Source organism: Diabrotica virgifera, chromosome 6 (genome assembly GCF_917563875.1).
Source record: "Diabrotica virgifera virgifera chromosome 6, PGI_DIABVI_V3a".
In the NCBI taxonomy this organism is placed as follows: domain Eukaryota; kingdom Metazoa; phylum Arthropoda; class Insecta; order Coleoptera; family Chrysomelidae; genus Diabrotica; species Diabrotica virgifera.
In genome coordinates this window covers 43,748,465-43,770,363 of record NC_065448.1, presented here as the reverse complement: position 1 = coordinate 43,770,363, position 21,899 = coordinate 43,748,465, and the positions used below count along the sequence as shown (strand labels likewise).

At 31.9% G+C, this 21,899-nt stretch overlaps 1 protein-coding gene across 4 annotated transcripts in view; it reads right to left on the bottom strand.

Annotated features, from left to right (window-relative positions):
• LOC126885934 (zinc finger protein 227-like) overlaps positions 1–21,899 on the bottom strand; it is a 125,539-nt gene that overhangs the window by 36,811 nt on the left and 66,829 nt on the right. For 2 of the 4 annotated variants that reach the window (XM_050652750.1, XM_050652753.1), the window contains exon 1: positions 16,033–16,394. The exons of the other annotated variants lie outside the window; for them this stretch is intronic. In XM_050652750.1, the coding sequence (XP_050508707.1) occupies positions 16,033–16,267 (235 nt within the window). In that variant the 5' untranslated portion in view covers positions 16,268–16,394. Of the gene's footprint in view, positions 1–16,032; positions 16,395–21,899 lie in introns of those variants that run through there. 4 annotated transcript variants of the gene reach the window in all.

Below are 21,899 nucleotides of genomic sequence, written 5' to 3'. Positions count from 1 at the left end.
AGGAGAAAATTAGATTTTATGGTATATTTAAACAAAATATCTAATTACTAATCATTTTTATCTCAGCTGTTATCCACAGTGTAATTATACAACTGGCACGTTGCATAATAATTTTGCATAATTAGTCTTCAAAATTCGGTACAAACATAATTACTTGAAATTAATCCTGTATTAACATGAGGTTTTTACAGAATACTAAACATAGTTTTGTGGTAAAATGATTCAAGGGCACTTAAACCCGTTTACTACGAATGTAAAGTGCAATATTCTTTTCACTAAATTAAATGTAACGGCGATAGATGCAACTGTAGGGCGAAATATGCTTGAATACTTTTACTCTTTTACCACCAAGTTATAATACCATTTAAGTATGCGAATCTGTACTTCGATATTTTAAAAAAAGTGCACTTAAACCATTTTACTTCTAACCCTTCAATTTACATACTATGCAATAAAAACGAATAATTAAGAAAAGAGAAAAATTGATTAATAACATAATGTTACTTGCCACTATTGGAACGAGTAGATAAATGTTGAACTGTTAAAGGACAATTTTAAATGTTTGGTATTAAATGTTTAAGGAATCTGATAAGCCGCTTTGTTTAACCATTTTCCGGTAATTTAACAATCGTATTAAGTTACATATTCTTTGTAATTCAGTAATTTCAAAACTTGAAACTATTTGTTTGAATCTGCCGATTAGGCATCAAGACTACAGTGATGAGCGCGCTAATAACCGGCAAAATAGCGCAAAAGATGTAAAACATAATACATTGCGAAACAAATAGAGATGAAAATAACTGGTATAAACGTATAAATTAACATTACATAGTTTCCCACCTTTAGACGTATCAGAGGAATATGACAAATGTCACTGTGACAGTAGAATTTGATAAAATACTCCTGTCGCAGACGTCTAAAAGTGGGAAACTATGTAATGTAATGCTAATTTATACGTTTATAACGATCATTTCCACCTCAACTAGTTTCATCTCTTTTTGCTTCGCAATGTATTATGTTATCCATCTTTTGCGCTATTTTGCCGGTTCTTAGTAATCTTGCTTCAAATAATTTGACGATATAAAATGCTTAAAATTCCAAAAATTACACTATAATAAAAAAGTACTTTTTATAATAACACGGTTTTGTTATATACAGGACACAGCATGTTTCGAAAGAATAAAATATGAATTTTTAGTAGGTGTATTAACTGTTAAAATTATAATTCCAAAAATTACAGTAGTATAAAATGGTATATATAATATTTATATATAATAATTAACTTATAAAATATGAATTTTAAGTGTATCAACTTTTAATTATTTATTTAAAAAATTAAAAAAAGATACACAACAGCTGTGTTCGAACTAGGAAACACTTGATCTGCAATCTAATGCCACTGACCCACCATCAATTTTTAAAATAGTTTGAAATAAAAAAATCGATTTATCAATACAGGGTGATTGATTAGTGCGGTAAAGCTCCGTAGCTCCGTTATAGTAATAGATAGCAATAAAAGTTAATAACAAAAATTGTAGCCAACTTTGATTACAGATTGATAATTAATCAGTAATCGTAAATTGTCAGTTTTAGACAATTCAATCATGGATTACCTAAAATTTCGATAGATTTAGACCCGTAAAAATGACAATATCTCGAAAACTAATAGATTTAGACATAGGGAATGTTGTATAAAAATTAAAGTACAGTAATAGTACTTTTCGATAGTGATATAAAATACAGGGTGTTTCATTTAAAATTACTGAGAAAATAATGTACTTGCGTTTTGACTCACCCTGTATTCAATATAAAGAAAAATAGCAATATCGATCATTTATGAAAATTTTGACAATAAATAAAAAATATGGCATCAATAAACCATTGCCGTTGTGCTTATTTTTATTTATACAGGGAGTTAAACTTGTTATGATTTTCATATAAAATTGGTTATAACTTTGTAAATACCCTGTATAACATACTAAACCTTTATATTTTTGTAATGGAGAAGTTAAAAAGATTTTGAATATAAAATAAAGTACAGGGTGTTCCATTTAAAAAAACAACTTTGATCTGCCACTATGTTATCGAACACCCTGTAACATTCTAACTAATTTTGTAATGTGAAATTCAAAGTTGGCTACAATTTTTGTTATTAACTTTTATCGCTATCCATTACTATAACAGATCTACGGAGCTTTACCCCACTAATAAATCACCCTGTAAAATAGCAGTTAAATATTGCATTGTTAGCTAGTTCTAAGCTATTCTGAAAATTTCAGGTACCTAGGTAGCCTAGAACTAATTTTAAAATGAATTACAAAATTTGCGGAGACCGTAACAACAACCAAGCCAAGTATATAAAAACGTTTTAAAAGGACTGCTCCAAACGTTGACAATTGACATGACTACTCTGACTTTGTTTACGGCAGATCTGAATAGTTTGACAGTTGGCAGTCTGAACCATCGCCACAAGTTTTGGAGCCACGAGTGTCTCCCCCTCCCTGGACCTCTTCTGCTGTCTATTTTCACTTGGATGATTAGCTATATTTATTGTGCCTCATGACATGACCCAAGTATTCCAACTTTACTTTCTTTATAGTTATTCCTACGTCTCTCTCCTTACCTATCCGGCGTAGTACCTTCTCATTGGTCACATGCTCGGTCCAGCATATACCTAATCTAATATAATATGTCGTTAAGCCCACATTTCAAAGGCCTCTACTTTTTTCATTAATATTGGGGTCATTGTCCATGCCTCAATTCCATAGAACAAAACCGGGAATACATAACATTTGAGAAGTCAGATTTTGAGAGGTAGGATGAGGCTGTTAGAGGAGAAAATTTGCTATATGCAAATACATACTACTGTCAGAGTACAAGACAAAAGGTTGCTACAAGACACAATCTACTAAGGAAACTTATAAGAAGCAAACAGGGTGCAAATACACAGGTCTTTTTAAAGTCCATAGCCAAGATCTTTTATGTTCTTCAGCAAAAGAATATGTCTGTGCCGTGTGGAGTAGATCTAGGCACGCCCAATAAGTCACCACTGTATTAAACAAAATAAGAGTAACTACTTTAGTTTATTTATTGATATATCTATTTATTTATTTATTTTAACGATAGAAGCATTTATAAAAGAATACAAAAAAAATAGTAAAAGTAAAGATCATGTACAAAAACATCAAAAAATCAATAAATAAAAGACAATTAAACAATAAACTTTATAAAATAATACAGCATATCAAATCACCGAATATGAAAAATATTACAAAAGATCACATATTTAAATCAATAAACTCCCAAATTGCCTTTTGAAGATATTAATGCTTGGACAGAATGGATCCAGTAGCATGGCATTGCAAAAGCTGAGCATTCTCAACAAGGGAAAATGACGAGCATACTCAGTCCTATGAAAAAGAATATAAAAGCAACAAATATATAGCCCATAGAAGAAGCTTTTATATGAAACAGATGGTCACATTTATAAGCAGGCTTGTTGACGAGGGATGTTAAGGCCGCAAAGCAGGCGGTGGTGAGATGATGATGACTACAGACTTTGTCAGATCTATGCACCTCCATAGTACCTACTCAGTTGAAATGCAAAATCCTATGCTAAAACGTTACAGGGCCGTACCTTTCTACTCACATCTATATTGTGTTTAAGTACATCAAGTACATTTTTGAGATATTGTGCTTACCATGTTCACGTTCACAGTACTATTAGAAATCATGATTATTCCCTTATCGAACAACAATTATCTTTACCCCCACTCAAGAACCGTCGAGATATGTCAGGTGCTACATTTATATATAAGATCATGCATGGCTTGATTGATTGTCCAAACCTGTTAAATCAGATTAACTTTAATGTTCCAAACCAAGCTCTATGTTACCACAATGTTTTCAACATTCCTTTCCACAGAACAACCTATGGTATTCACAACTCATTGGATAGATACATGGGGCTATTAAATCATCTCAATTGTGGTATATTCAATATAACTTTAACTAGGTTAAAAAGATCTCTTGCTTTGTGATATTATGTATATTGGTACAGTTGATTTTTGTTGTATTTTGTATGTTTTAGTATGTAGTGAACTTTTTGAATGTAACTTTTGATAGTATTGTTTTGATTTTATACTATAGTATAGGTAATTATTTTATGTTTTAATCCTAACTTATATTGTAATTTGTAACTGTTAATGGGGTTATCCCGTATAATAAATAAAAAATAAATAAATAAAAAAATTAATAAAAGTACACATTATCCAATAACGAGGAACAATAATGAATAGCATTGTTTATAATTTAAATAGAAATAACATATCAGCTCTCAAACTCTCAACCTGTGGTTCTTCAGTGTAGCAATATTAAATTGAGACATTATTCCAGAATAATCTATGATGAAATTTTCAGTATTTCTTATATTAGTATGTGCTTTAAAAGCTAAAGATCTTAGAAACTACCGCTGAACACTCTCCAATCCATCAATGTAGACTTGATGAAATGGAGACCAAGCAACAGAGCAGTATTCAAGACCTGAGCACAATAGAGAGCAGTACAGTATTTTGAATACAGTAGTTGAGAGATCATGACTGTTAGGATAAATAAAACCAAGATTGAGAAATCCTGTTTCCTTAACTTTAAGATAATGGCTTCTAAATGTCAATGCACAATCCAATAATACACCCAAATCTCTAATCTCAGTAACTGAATCCAAGAGTACATCATTAAGAATATATCTATTAGCTGTTAGATTATTTATACAATTAAATGAAATACAAAAACATTTATTTATTTATTTATTTATTTATTTACGGGCCTTACCCATTATTACAGAATAATTTAAGAGCTAAAATATACATTAAACCTCAAAATAAATTATAAAAATATGTAAATATACGTAATTACAATCACAAAATGGTAAATCATTATCCCAGGTAATAAATTGACAAATATTATTTGGACACTTAACACTAAATCACCTAGCTACCCATAAATATACTTATAAATTTATAAATTAGTGTTCTTCCCCAAGCGCTAAATCCTTAATAAAGCACACAAAGCGTCTTTGACTTATACTGAAATCAATGTTCGGAGATAAGTTATTGGCTGTCCTTACAGACCTTGAACTAAAACTATTAAATTTTACATAGTTCTACATAAAGGTTGTTGAAACATGAGGTGAAATCTAGTATTCCTTGACGGCACTGCCAAACCAATACAGTACAGTAGATCTGGGCAATCAGCAATACCATTAAAATTTTTGTATAGATTCTGTAAGTCCCTACATTGCCTGCGAATCTGAAGAGGAGGGAGAGAAAATCTCGTGTGAAGTGAATCATAGTTGTAATGGTAGTTGTCAGGGGGATCCACACCAGCCTTAAAGGCCAAATACCGCAAAAATCTTCTTTGCACTTGTTCTAATTTGTGTACATGGCATGTATAGAGGGGATTCCAGACTGAAGAAGCATACTCCAATAGGGGTCTGACCAATGAACAATACAATAGGCGGATTGCTGAGAGATTTGTGAAATCTCTCGTACATCTCTTGACAAAGCCAACCATTTTAAGGGCTCTAGAAACAATCTCTGCGATATGAAATCTGCAGGATAGAGCATTGTCAAATAAGACTCCAAGATCCTTAGTAGCTGACATATTGATCAAGATGGTGTTAGAAATTGCATAGGGAAAAGCCAAGGGGATACGCCTTTTAGAGAAATACATAGTGAGGCATTTTTTTGGGTTTAAATCCATGCAATTTCTTTCACACCAGTCCACAAGTCTGGACAAATCTGACTGCAAGTTGATACAATCAGTGGTAGAAGAGACAGTTTTGAAGCATTTTAGGTCATCAGCAAAACATAGAAATTCGGAATATTGAAAGCAACTCTGGATGTCATTTATAAAGATGTTAAATAACAAGGGTCCCAAATGAGATCCTTGAGGCACACCAGAAGGTACTTTTATCTCCTTAGATTTAAAGCCTGTGACCTTTACTATTTGAGATCTATCAGACAAATAGCTGCCGATCCAGCTCAACAAACTACCACCCAAACCTGCTGTCCTCAGCTTATCCAATAAAATTGTATGATTTACCCTGTCAAATGCCTTAGAAAAGTCGGTGTATATACTGTGTACCTCACCACCACCATCCAAGACACCTGACAGAAACTCACTGTAAACTAGTAAATTAAGCTCAGTAGACCTTCCATTTAGAAATCCATACTGCTGGGGTATTATTGTTAATGATAACACTGGAGTTTAGTTCTAGCAGCCGTAGAGGTAACATCGTTTAATATTGGCTTGTGAATTTAACCAATATAAGTTAAAAGTTAAACAGTTTTTATTGTAAACACAACTGTAAGTAGAAAAACTTAATTTTTAAAAAAGAAATACAATTTACATTTCAACGTTCTACTCAATCGAAACCAGAATATTGCCTTAGAACAGTTGAATAGTTTTTACTATAAACACACCTGTAAGGAGAAAAACCCAATTTTTAAACAAGAAATACAATCTACATTTCAGCGATCTACTTAATTGAAACTTGAGTATTGCCTTAGACAAAAACTTAAGTAATTAGTGGTACCTTTAATAGTACGGTTAATATTACTATAATGGATTTAAATTGTCAGGCATGCCATAAAATTATAACACCGACAGATGGTAGCAAACTGGAATGTTCTGGATGCAAAACAACATGGCACGGTGTTTGTGCTCAACCTCAACCCTTAAATTTTTCACCTGCAACCTTGTTGACATGGAAGTGTCAAAATTGTACCACAGAAGCAGATGCTAGCACAATGCACTTCAACGCAATTATGGCTCAGCTTGCTAATTTAAGTAACGCTATCGCAACATGTAACACTCGAATGTCTGACTTACATAATTTAGTAAATTCTCAGTCGACAAAAATTGACGCTTGCATCTCGGAAATAGCGGTTCTAAGAAGAGAAAACGAACAGCTAAAAATTAAAATCCAGAAAATAGAATCCTCTCCTCCCGAAAATATCCTTATAGAGCTGGCTGATAGAAAACAAAGGGAAAAAAATGTTTTGCTCATGGGTGTTCCAGAAAATACAGAATCCGATGAAGTTAATGCACAACAAATATTAAATCAGGTAGCTCCTAACTTACAAATAGCTTCGCATCGCCGGCTTGGCTTTCCTCGCCAAGATATGAAACCAAGGCCGCTGAAAGTTACTATGATGTCCAGTGAAGATGCCCTTTTTGTTCTTAAAAATAAATCTAAACTGAATCAAAACTCAAACTCAAACATATACATAAAACAAGATCTGACACCTTGCCAGTCAAAATATCTAGCTGAATTACGAACAGAGCTACAAAGTCGTATAGATAATGGGGAGAAAAATTTAACGATTAGATACATAAACAAAATACCTACAATTACTACAAGAGGAACAACCAAACGTGATAGAGAGGAACAGGAATCACCTAGACGTGAAAAGGGACTCAAGACTTCAAAGCCTGCTTTATGTGGGGCAAACTCATCTGTACCTGAATAGCAATCATTCAAAATAGTATTTTGGAACTGTCAAGGATTTGCCAATCTGGATGAATTTGTTAGAGATTACGATGATTTTTCGGTTTTATGTCTTACTGAAACATGGCTACTTAATGAGTGTAATAATTTGTCAATTGTTTTGTCATCCTATAATGTTATAAGTAGTCCTGCTTCGAAAGAGAAATCCGTGGGCAGAGCAAGCGGTGGTATCTACATATTTTATAAAAATGTATACAACTGTGTAATTTTAGAAAAAACACCGTGGTGGCTATTTTGCAGACTGGTTTCTCCTTCGGAAGAGTCTATTATTATTTGCACAGTATATTTTAAACCGTCCTTAGATATTGTGTATATTCTAGAACTTTTTCAAGTATCTCTGTCGGAAATTCTAGAAAACCATTTCGATGTTCCGCTTCTAATTGGCGGTGACTTTAACAGTAGAATATCAGATATTGGAGAAGTTCCGCCAGAGATGCTGGAGGGCACAAATCTATCGGAGTATCGTCTAAGCAATGACATGGTTTTAAATACTAAGGGGCGCCATATTATTGACTTCATGAACACCAACTCTTTCTGTCTACTTAATGGGAGGACTGAGTCTGATACACCGGCACAATTTACTCACATTAGCAAAGCTGGAAATAGTGTAATTGACTTAGCATTTATCCAGAACAGTGCAATACCTATTATCCAAGATTTATGTGTAATGAACCATAACAGCCCTTCTGACCACTTTGGTATACTGGTAACTTGCGTTTCCGACTTTTTTCGAGAAAGTCGTTTCAAAAAAGCACTTCCTATACAAAAAAAAACTATATATCAATGGAATACTGACCTTGCCTTTTTCTATAAAATTTCTATGCAACATTCGAATAAAACGTCTCTTTCTATAAATATTGATGCACAGGAACTATACAATAATCTAATGTCAGCAATTAAAGAAACTGCTTCGCAATTACAACTTTGTAAAGAAAAATCTTTCCCGTCGTGTATCAGGCAAAGTCCTCCATGGTTTGATCATGAATGTACCTCAGCTAAAAACAACATGAAACAAAGCCTCAAAACAGCTAAATCAAATAACTTCCGCGACCCCTATAAAACAAATTTTTTGACATCAAAAAAAGCCTATAGACAAATAATTAAAAAGAAAAAACATATATATTTTCATAACCTGTATTCTCAACTTGCAAACAGCAGGGACTCCAAAACATTCTGGTCAGTGATTAGGAAATTTCGGAAAAATCACAATACTTCTTTTATCGATGTAGACGTATGGGAGCAATTTTATTCGAATATATATCCCCCAAAACTATATCATAATGCCCGTTTTTTTGATGCAAGACATCCCATTTTTGACGCTATTATAACCAGTGACGAAATATATAGAGTCCTAAATAACTGTCCCAATCGTAAAGCACCTGGAACTGACCATATTTCTTATGAATTCTTTAAAAATCTTCCAAATAATTGGATACTGTATTTAACGGGCATGTTTAATAGAATACTGGAAACAACCATTACGCCACATAACTGGAGTGAAGTCATTTTTACTATGATATTTAAAAAGGGCAACAGAGATGATCCAGCAAACTATAGAGGTATTGCCTTACTTAATTGTGTTGAAAAAATATTTACTAATATTTTGTTAAACAGACTCAGAGATTGGGTTGAAGTAAATAATGTTCTTCCCGAATGTCAGTCGGGTTTCAGGGGATCAAGGGGTTGCATTGATAATGGGTGCGTTCGGACGACCATAGCGGCTGGCTGGCAGCAGAAATCGGCTGAGTGGTTGCATCCAGCCGTGATAGGGAAAGCTTAGTAAATCTCTCAGCGGCTGGCTTCCAGCGGTGACGTCTGACAGCTACTGCTGGCTCAGCTATCCAGCCGCTGTGGTCGTCCGAACGCACCCAATGTATTCACCCTCACTTCTGCTGTACAACTGCAACTAAGACTGAAAAAACGCAAAGTGTACGCTGCCTTTGTAGATTATAAGCGGGCTTTTGACTCCATTATCCATCATTTGCTGTGGCAAAAGCTATTTGGCCTTGGGGTGAGTTCTAAAATAATAGCCATTTTGAAAAACATTTATGATAATGCTAGGATGTACATCAAAACTCCAAACGGCTACACAAGACCATTTGATATTTCAACAGGAGTCTTACAGGGTGAACCTTTGAGTCCACTATTATTTAGTTTATTTATTGCGGATATAGAACAGTTTTTTATTAGTCAAGGATCACAAGGTATCTCCATTGATAGCCAAAATCAAATAATAATGCTATTGTATGCTGATGATTTGGTCATTCTTTGTGACTCGGAAGTTGAACTCGGTAAAAATTTAAGTTATCTAGAAAAATACAGTGACAAAAACCAGCTAACTGTAAATGTTGGCAAAACCAAAATTCTTCCATTTGCCCGAAGCGGTCAAATTGGCAATAAAGGCGTTAAGTTCCTATATAAGAATGAAAAAATAGAAGTTGTTAACAAATTTGTATATCTTGGAGTCACCCTAACCACAACATCACTTTTTAAAGCAATGGCCGATACAACAGTGGAAAGAGCAAAACACGCAATTGGTAACGTGATAGGTTTAATGGCTAAAACCAAAATGAATTCTTGGACATCTCGTGTGCAACTTTTCGATTCGCTAGTTCAAAGCCTTGTTATGAACTGTGTGCCCGTTTGGGGAATGAGATATGCTGACCAGTTAGAAAGAATACAAATAACTTTCTTTAAAAAACTTTTACATCTCAGTATCAATACACCTGATTATGCTGTTAGGTTGGAGACAGGAAGAGTAAAAATTTCTTTTACTATTTTCAAGCTAACTTTAAATTGGCTTATCAAGCTATCGCAAATGCATGATTTAAGACTTCCTCTTATTTGTTTTCTGCGTCAGCTTCAAATTTCTTCAGCAAATAATTCAATAAATACGAACAGATACAACTGGGTTTCACAGTTTAAGCAATATTTTCAAATATTAGATTATGAATTTTCTTGGGATGAAAACATCTCTGATTGGCTATTAAAAAACAAGAAAAGCATGTTAAAAAAGTATATGGATATGCTTCATCAAGAAGACATTCAAGCAGTCTCCATGTCAACATTCTCAACTATTTACAAACATTTATCCGTAGATACCTCAGTACAGAAATATCTGGAATTTCAAATTCCCATAAAATACATTCGTGCCATGGCGCAACTTCGAACATCTAATCGCCATGTGTTAAAATTTACCTATAATGGTATAACATATCATATACGACCATCTGAAATCTGTACTATTTGTAACACAAACAAGTTGGAAACTCTTGAACATTTACTGTTTGAATGTCCCATTTACAGTTCAATGAAACCGGTTAATATGGCCCCCCTTAATAATTGCACCGACCTTATTGGTTGTCTTAATAATGTAACTATAATATCTCTGAAAGCAATTTCAATATATATTTGGAATATCATAAAACTTAGATCTTTTGTTTTAAATGAATAAGCTTCAGTTTCTCCTTCATTGGTGTTTATTTAAGAAAACAAGTCTCCATTTCAGTTAGTAATAGCGATTAACTTTTGTTTAAATTTGTTAATAGTTACTTATGTTCTAGACTAGTTGTTAGTTATATTCTGTACTTCAGTTTCTCCTTCATTGGTGTTTATTAAAAAAACCAAGTTCTCCATTTCAGTTAGTGATAGCGCTTAACTTTTGTTTAAATTTGTTAATAGTTATTTATGTTCTAGACTAGTTGTTAGTTATATTCTGTACTTACTAAACTCATTGTTATAAAACTGTAGTTTTTAAAAACAATAAATGTCTATCTATCTATCTATCTATCTATCTTAATGATAACACTGATAGTAAGATATTTTGTTACTATTTTTTCAAATAGTTTTGGAATTACATTTAAATTGCAAACTGGCCTATAATTGCACACATCAGCTTTATTCCCTGATTTGTATATGGGGGTTAAGAAGCTAGTCTTCCAAAACTCAGGAAAATAACCAGACTTCAAAGAAGAGTTAAATATCATATAGAGAGGACGAGAAAGTACGAAACTACATGATTTTAGAATAATGGGGAGTATTCCATCTGGCCCTGGACTATTGTTGGTTTTTAGATTACAAATCTCTTCATAAATTGTTGAAATACTGATTTGAAGATCATTTATGCTGATATCATTAAAAGATAAAGATTCAACCGCCTGACAAACTTTTGTTGAGTAAACAGTTTTAAAATAATCTGCAAATAGATTTGGAAGATCAGGCCCCAGTTGGCAACTCACCTCGTTGTAAAACATTTCAGATGGTAAATCATTAGATTTTCGTTGTGGGTTGACATAGGACCAGAATTTTTCACATTACTCTCATTGACAATAGCATTTTCCGAGCTGGACACAAATTCATTGTAACAAGTTTTAGATAGGACTTTACATTGTGATCTTAATCTTGAAAAAGTAATATAATCATACCTACTCCCAGATTCTTTAAACGCTTTGTGTGCTTGCTTTTTTAAAATAATAACATTCTTTAATTCTTGAGAGAACCATCTTGGAAAGTATCCTTGAGACACTTTCTTTTGTGGTACTACCATGTATATAACTGTGTAAAGAACATCATAAAAAATATTAAGCATGTCATTGATAGAATGTTTTAATAATATCATGTCCCAATTAACCTCTCCAAGATAGCTATTTAACAAATTAAAGTCTGCTAACTTGAAGTCATAATAATATTCATCCTTGGTTGCATTAACTACATTAGTATGACTATCTGATATTCTTAATATTACATTCAGGGGTGGATGGTAACTATCCTCAGGGACCAGAGCATCATCTGCCAAAGTCACAACTACTGAAAGGGCATTCCAACCAAAAAGCAGGTACAGGGTTTTGCCCAAATGGTTGGGAACATTGTTAAGTTGGTACAAATTGTGAAAAGCGATTTAGTCGGATTTAGGCTTAAACCATTTTGTTTCGACCATAAGCATATATCATTAACATCATCTTGCAAGAGATCTGATCTATCATGTAGTTAACGGAATAACTTAAGATCATCAGCAAATAGTAGAAAGTGTGAGTTTTTGATAGCCTTACCAATGTCGTTTATGAACAAGTTAAAGAGCAAGGGACAATGAGACCCTTGTGGGACACCAGAACAACAATGGAATTCTTTTGAAATATAATTGTTAATACGAACTTGTTGTGTATGTCTCATCAAAAAATTATTTTGTTGTGGGCCAAAACTACACCAGCGTTCTAAGTGAAATGCTGCAAGTGTTCATTAATGTTACACTTGGCGGCGAGAGTGTTAAGAAAAGGCTACAAACAATATAAACGTAAATGGAAAAGAAGATGGAGGTAACTGAAATGAAAATGTCATGGCTGATGTTGGGTAGGACTAAAAGGGACAACACATTAGGGAACTAGGGGTTACTGCAGCCTAAAGCCCAATTTATCTTAAAACAGGATGTGCATGGCACGTGTTATAGAACAATAGACGGTACACATCCCTGGTGTCACCCTTTTTCGTTGTATGATAAACTAGCCAACGCTTTTCATATCATATTGTTCTTCAAAGTGCCCCATAAGACATTCATGTCATCCACGTTCCCGTCCAAAAATCCAGCTTTAAAGAAACTCACGACAAAAGGCCAATGGTTTGGTTACATCAGATATGGAACTATGCAAGACGAATAATACAGCTGTTAGAAGTTGAGAGAAAGAGATATAGGAGAAAACCAAAGAGAAGAAGAATATGGAAGCCTGTGTGGCAGAGGACTTGAGAAAAAAAGGTTTAAATGAAGAAGACATTATGGACAGCAATGAGAAGACACGATAGACAGCAATGAGAAGACAGGTAAGGAACACTGGCCCATGAACAGGGAAAAGTTGAGGAAGAAGAAGACTTGAAGGGTCACTACGAAAAACTATCAATGTCAATTTTGGCCAAAATTAGGATATATATACTCCATGTTGTAGAGGTTGTCAGTTAGTTTCGAACTATAAATAGCTATGACAGGAAAATATTAACCTTTAACTACACGCGCTGGCATATTTTGTACGCCAGATATAAGAATTCTACTGCAAATATACAGTCAAAACCGTTTATAGCGAACTTCAGGGGACTGGTGGCTTTTGTACGCTGTAGCCAGTGTTCTCTGTAAGCGGTTGTATATGTTATAACGAACAGGTTGCTATAAACGATATTACACTGGTAGCAACAGTCAGCTCGTTGTGAGTTTTTGATGCAAAAATGTGTAACTTAATCTATACCTATAATATGTTATAACATATTACACATAAGATTTAACATATGTGTTTATTGTACTTTCGTAAATCTAAATATGTACATACATAGATACATATAATATGTATTGGAATGAGTACAGGTAGTCAATAAACAATACTCATAATATAACGGGTTCTCATTTTCGTATTATAAAAATGTAGGCATACATACACTATTTATTTTTAAAAACACCAAATAATGTAAATCACACCATTTGGCGTCTTGGGTCAAATGGTGGAATAATGTAAACAAAATCTTATGATACCATGGAGCCGCCTAGGAGGTCTAATTAGTGTTTAAAGGACTTACAATTGGACCCAGCCCGGATGTACAGCTGGTTCCAAAAAAAACTGATACGACTCTTAAAGCGTATTTTGTAGAAAATTGAGCAGTGTATTTTCTTCTTCTTCTTCCTTTTGTTTTTGGTCTGGCTGCAAGGCAATTACCAGCACGATTTATAGGCGATCTTGATGTAGTCTGGCTCTAAGCCATATCAAAATCTCTGACTATGTTCTTGTAAAAAGCTTTTGATGAAGTGTGATATAATTAATATGAGTTTAATTATATTTAATTTATTATATTTTGAAGGATAAACTTATTATTTACATACTGTCACTGCCAAATCTTAAAATTTGTCAGATAACTTCAACCTCAAAAAATGGTTCTTTGTCTGTTTATTTTATTATTTGTCTGTCATAATAAATATAATATAATGTCAGACCAATCATACACTGCTCAAAATGATCAAATCTTACTAAGAGTCGTATCAGTTTTTTTAGGAACCAGCTGTACATAATACCATCATAATCATAAATTAATAAAACCTTCCTTTTCATTTCTTGGCAATATCGGTACCTTGGAGAGATACAACAATACAATGTCCATTTTCATAACTTTACAGCCAATTTTAAAGCAATTTTAAACTTTTTCCAACAAAAAGTGTTATTATGTGGAAACAATATTATATTATAACATTGTATCTATTGTCATTTAAATCATGCATTTGTTATTTATATTATTTATTATATTATTAATTGTTTAGTAATATAGTGTGTAAAACGGTCATAATTGAAAAAAATGAATGTTGTATCTTGCTGAGGTACAGATACAGTAGGAAAAATGAAAGAATATCCATGAACGAACATATAAAACACCCTGTATTTTTCTGTCGCCGTGTCACACAAAAAATTGGCCAGCGCAAGTACATGTAATAATTATTGTTACATGTACCTGCACTGGACAATTTTCTTTGTGACACAGTGACAGGAAAATACAGCGTGTTTTATATGTTCGTTCATGGGTATTCTTTCATTTTTCCGACTGTATGTATGTTGTAACCACTATTTCAACTGCCATTGTTCCAAGAAATATGTTCGCTTTAACCGATTTGTTCGTTATAAGCAATATAAATGCTTTTTGTATATGTCATTTTACGGGCCTTACTATTTTGTTCGTTATATCCGATTGTATGTTATAGCCGGTGTCGTTGTAAACGATTTTGACTGTATTTAAAAACTTAATTTTTGACCTTTTTTATCTCTCTAACCTATCACTGGAATGTGCTTTACAATTTGGTTTTAGTTTCGTTATAATCAGCGTTCTGGGAAAATCATAATAATTTACAGTTTATTATTTGTTGCTTCCGGTGGTGGACAATATACGCCACGATTATATTAATACAAGTAGTAATGTAAGTGCATATTTCAATTGTTTTTTAGTCATTATGGCACAAAATATATTTTTCGTTATAAACAATACTTTTTCCTCCTGTAAAAATCACATTTCAAAAAAATTTTATTAGTAATTTTATTTATCATGGAATCCAGTTATTCCATGATTCCAGTTGTTATAAATCCCAATTGGCTTACTGAAAAGGAACTCCAACTCAAGTATTCACTGATGCCGAATAAGGTTTATAACAAACAACTAAGTGTATTTAAAAAAAAATAAACAAATCCCCTGTTTTTAAGGGTATTTTCTTGTGGCTTATAAAGTACGCCACGCCTGTAGTTATGTTCTAACTTGATGCGCGGGTAGTTAAAGGTTAAGGTTTGTGAGAAAATATGAGAAATATAGAGAAAATATGAGAGTAAAACTGCCGCGCCGCCTCAAACAATGTGACTTTAATTTAAACCTTAAAATCATGATTTTACAGAAACTATGAAAAATGACTATGATCGTTTTTCGCAGTGACCCTTCACTTGTTAACTTATACTAACCTTTTTCAGATTTTTGGTTTTCTTCGATTGGGTTCAGTTTACTTATATCTTGGTATATTTCACTATGTCTAGAAGATTCCTTGAAGTCTGCATAATCATACGTGTCATGTGTAGTTTGTGTATTGGATTGCTCCTCAACTTCACATTTAGAGCCATCCAGAAGAGCTTCATTTAAGTCATTATATTCTATTTCTACTTTACACGTCTTCTCACTGAATTCTTGTTTTACTTCCATTTTATTTTTATTAAACTTGTTTTTTATTTTTATTGGGATAAACCGTAATCGTACCCCCTCCTAACTGCCAAAGTGTCATGGCCGCCGTCGGGACCTATTGTGCTGACATTTACAATGTTTACATATAGAAAAGTTTGTTTTTTTCTGCTTATAATGCCGTTTTCTAAAGATATTAGTGAACAAAATCGATTTGCTAACAATATTTAATATATTTTAAATGTGCTAAAATTGGATTCAACAGCAAAAGTCGCATAAATAACATATAAATAACGAATTTGTTCACCTATTACAAATGGGGTTACGTGGTTGTAACTGTTTATTTTGGGAATAAAATGAAAATGATCAATTAAACGACTGGAAAACTGTAAGTATTACAATTAAAACATGTTTATCCTATCACAAGAGTTCACTTCATTTTAAGAAAGCTAATTATTATTATACAATAGACATTTATAAACTGCCATGTACTTTTAAGGTTACTTTTGATCTGTTTTCAAAGCTTATGATTAAATGTTACCTCTTTATTAATTAGATTTGCCAACAAAAGATGCATGATTAAGGCCAAATGCAATTCCTTTGCTAAAGTCATAAAAAAAGTACCAATACAGTTAAAAAAATTATTTTAAAAAGGTCTCTCAAAAGACATGAAAATATACAACAACTCAAAAAACTAGAGAATGTAAAGAAAGCCAGGTTATTGGAAATGGAATTCCTGTTTAATTGAAAGCCAGTAAACTATCCAAGACTTTTCAGAATCAAATGTGTCAACTTGTAAAAACGATTCTTCTGAAATTTTTAGTAAAAACCAGATTATCCTCAAGAAAAATTCTGTTTAAGTGAGACTCAAAGTCATATTTGTGAATGTGTCATCTTTGAATGAAACAATTTTTTTACCTAAACAATTAAATGTATGGATCTAATTAAAAACAATGCTGAATCAAGTACAGTTACAGAAATACAATCCTTTGAACTTCTAAATGTGATTGTTGAAAGTGTTGAAATAGCTACTGCATAGGGATTCGAAAGGGATAGACTCGTTATGAACGCACTTGATCATGTACTTCTTACTGTTATAAAGTTAAAACAAAACTTATTTTATGCTTTTTTAATCAGTCACTTTTAATTGTGTATCAACTTTACGTGGTACATCGTGCAAAAATTGCTAAAAATGCAAACATTATATTTATTTTCTGTGTTACATTGGATAGTATGATTGAATGTCTTCCTCTTTTAGATAGTGAAGTGAAGAACATCTTGAAGTTCCAATGATGTTTCAAGATGAGGTAAATCGAAATAATTGTATGTTAGAAGGACAGAGAATATGAAGAAATGTTATTGCTGCATATTTAGTGTAGTGAAATACAAACTTCAAACATTATAATATATTTTTTTATTTCAAACATTTCATATGATTATGAAAGAACATCTTTCTTTTTAAAACAATGAAGAAGTGAAGAACATAATAAAGTTCCAACGAAAATGATTTCAGATGAGGAAAATCGAAATAATGGTTGTATGTTACATGTATAGAGAATACGAAGAAATGTTATTGCTGCAAACTTAGTGTAGTGAATTAAAAACTTATTGTCAAATACAAATCAATTTATTTCATACTTTTATAATATATAGTGATATAATTTTATATGTGTTCAAATAAAAATATTAATAAATAAAATACAATAAACACAAATCATGTATATCTTACAATGAATTACAAAATCAAAAATTAATTACAAAAATATCAAAATAAATCTAAAATATTAAAAAGTTACATATAATTTTTATAGTACCTACATACTTTGGTTGGTACTCTAATAATTTGGAGATCCATTAAAGTTTGTAGATGGAAATTGCAGGTATCTAAAAAATATAATAATATAAAGTAACTCAACAATCTCTTTTTAATTAGGGTAGCAGTTGATAAACATGACCCTTGCTCGGGAAATCAAATGTATCTAAAAAAAATTAAGTAGCAGCTTTCTAACAAAACAATCTTAGCACTAAACGGAAACAAAGATACTGGTAAGTATTAAAACATTTTTTGAAAAATCTTTCTGAAAGTGAAAATAAAGACTACTCTCTATGGGAACAACTAAAACTGGGCATGCTTTACAAAAAAATGTATCCAGAACAAACTTCTTCTCTATAAGGCAATACTACGACAAGTCTGGATGTACAGGATTTAAATCTGGGGAACTGCCAGTAATACAAATATGCAAAAACTATTAAGATTCTAATCCGAAGTCTTTTATGATGTCCGATGTTTTTAGTACCACTACCAAATATCATGCTAAACTGAAAATTATAGGGTAAAAATCTGTCTGATCACCCAAACTTTTAAAAGCTGGATGCTTATCTGATCTAGTCCAGAGGCTGGTTTCGGTATTGCAGCTATAAAATACTTAAATAGTAAGCATGGAAATTTTTATTATGGTCCGCCTTGAGGCAAACTAGGGTACTAGAGGGTTAAGAAAAGTTACAGATCTCTACACCACTGGGAAGTAGATAGTAGTTACTAATTTGTAAAAAAGTCAGAAATATGGTAATGTAGACTAAATTAATATAAATATGTAAAGAGTTCTCACCCCTGAGTGTAGTTCCCACTGTGTCATTTTTTATATCTGTCATATTGTTATAATGATAACAGATTGCATTAAAGTTAAAATAAAAAAGAATTAAAGAAGTTCATAAAAATATTCTATTTTTGAAAAAATATTTAAGTGCTTAAATATTTTTTAGATAAAATATACATAAAATTTATTTTTTCTACAACCGTGTTAAAAATGCAACTTTCAGCACTCTATACAAGCGTTAAAAATGCTACCTTAAGGCACTAGTGCTTTAAAAATTTTATGGCACTGCAGTTCGTATTGACTGTATAGGCAATTTTGATGTAATGTCAAAAAAATATAAAAATGGAATGTCAGTTCAAGTAATAGTTATTTATGATATAAGTGTTAAAAGTACACGTTTAAGGCACGCATGTGAAAGTTTGCAGAATGAGCGATAGCGAGTTCTGCAATTCACATGAGTGCCTTAAAAATGTACTTTTTAACACGCATATCATACAATATTTTTTCTACAAACGTAATTACAGGACAATATCTACAAAAACTTTTACTTGAACTTGACTGACATTCCATTTTTATATTTTTGTGACATTACATCAAAATTGTCTATACGGTCAATACGAATTGCAGTGCCATAAAAATTTTAAAGCACTTGTGCCTTAAAGTAGCATTTTTAATGCTCTTATGGAGTGCTAAAAATTGAATTTTTAACACGGCTGTAGAAAAAAGTTTTTGTAGATATTATTCTGTAATTACGTTTGCAGAAAAAATATTGTATGATATGTGCGGATATGTGTGTTAAAAAGTACATTTTTAAGGCACTCATGTGAATTGCAGACTTTCACATGCGTGCCTTAAATGTGTACTTTTAACACTTATATCATAAATAACTATTAAAAAACTAACAGAAAATAGTAAAAATATTTGATTGAGCATAAGTAAAAAAGTCACTCTCTCAACCAATAAACATTTGTGATTAAAATTAATATACTTAATTGATTATAATATGAATGTGTTCTTGTAGAGTTTCATATAATAATTTCCATTTGACTAAAGAGACACAAGCTGGAATACTTAGGTCAATAATACTTAGGTATGAAACACCCTAAAAAATATGAACTTTTGCATTTGATAATTCAGAGAAAGATCCAAGGTAAATGTGGTTCTGGTAGAATCTCACAATCATAGCTGAACAATCTAAGACCATAGTATGGAAAATCGACTCCATCATCATTAGTTAGAGCTGCTGTCAATAAAGCCACAATAGCGAATATGGTAGCCAATATGATATCCAACAATTGATAACAGTCATGGAACTAAAAAATGTATTATTTCAAAGTGTTTATGGGATAAAATTAGTAAGAGCGACATGATACCTAACAAAAATTTGATTCAGAAGATTTAACATAAAACTTGTAATTCTCTTATACTAAACTCACAATAAAGATGCACCAGAAATAAACAACCCAAGACACGTTGAATGATACAAATAGCACTCCCGAATCATGATTTACAATGTATAAACTTTGTAAATCATGATTTGTGAGTGCTCCTCATAACATTCATCATGTCTTGTGTTTGTTTCTTTCTAGTGCATCTTTATTGTGATTTTAGTATTATAATTATATACAGTGTGTCCACGGTTGGGGTGCCCAAGAGGAAAAACTTTTTTATTTTCAATTTTAGCGAAAAATGTCATTATTGATAAAAAGTTTTGCTTGTTCTAAAACCCCATAAAACGAAATAAAATTCAAGTTTTTTAAATCCTGCTTAATTTTGTAGCCAATTTTATGTAAATCCCTATTTTATGTAAATTTTTGCACTAAGTTTGAAATCTTAACAATAATCTAGTGTTGCCAAGCCACAATGTAGCTTAGTAACTATCAACTTCGATAAATCATTTGCGAATTGTCAATTTTTTTGACAATGTTAAGCTATCAATAAAGAATTTATCTTGTGATAAATTTCATTATTAAAATTGTTGTATTAATAATTATTTAATTAATAAATAATTGGATGATTCAAGGAGAACGACAAAGTCTGGCTTCGTAATCCAGAGAAGTGAAAGGGTTGTTCTCCCAAGTTATTATTGTTACAATTTCGAACTTAGTGCAAAAATTTATAGGGATTTACATAAAATTGGCTATAAAAATAAGCAGGATTTGAAAAACTTGAATTTTAGTTCATTTTATGGGGTTTTAGAACAAGCAAAAGTTTTTATCAAGAATGACATTTTTCGCTAAAATTGAAAATAAAAAAGTTTTTCCTCTTGGGCACCCCATCCGTAGACACACGGTATTACTATTTTTATAATAAAAAGATTATAATTTATAAAATGTGATGCTGTATATGATTTCAAATATTAATCTTTTCTATTACCATACAAAAAAAAATATTGCCTTTACTCAAAAACATTTTATTTATCATAAAATTTTTAAAGATATATTTAAAAAGTTCATAAATATTAATATTAATTTATACAAAAACATTAAATATTTTAGTTTTACTGGTTTATGGCTGTAAGGTGTCTCTGAATATTTTTCACTCTTTTATAAGATGTTTCGAAAATTGAAATATCTCTGAAAGTTTTTAATATTTAAAATCAGTTTTCATAAATTTATCATCGGTTAATATTAGAGATCTTAAGTTCACAGTGGCACAAACAACTGAAAATATCTTCTGCAAGTGGAAGAAGACTAACATACATTTTACATACATTAATTGTTTTTATTTATTTGGTTGGATCTATCTATGTGTACTCAAGCTTTAGCTATCTTCATTGTAAGAATTTTAAGTTTAGCGTGATATTTGGTAGTGGTACTAAAAAAATCGGACATCATGAAAGACTTTGGATTGGAATCTTTGTAGTCTTTGCATATTATGTGTTACTGGCAGTTCCCCAGAATTAAATCCTGTACATCCAGACTTGTAGTAGTATTGCCTTATAGAGAAGAAGTTTGTTCTGGATACATTTTTTTGTAAAGCATACCCAGTTTTAGTTGTTCCCATAGAGAGTAGTCTTTATTTTCACTTTCAGAAAGATTTTTCAAAAAATGTTTTAA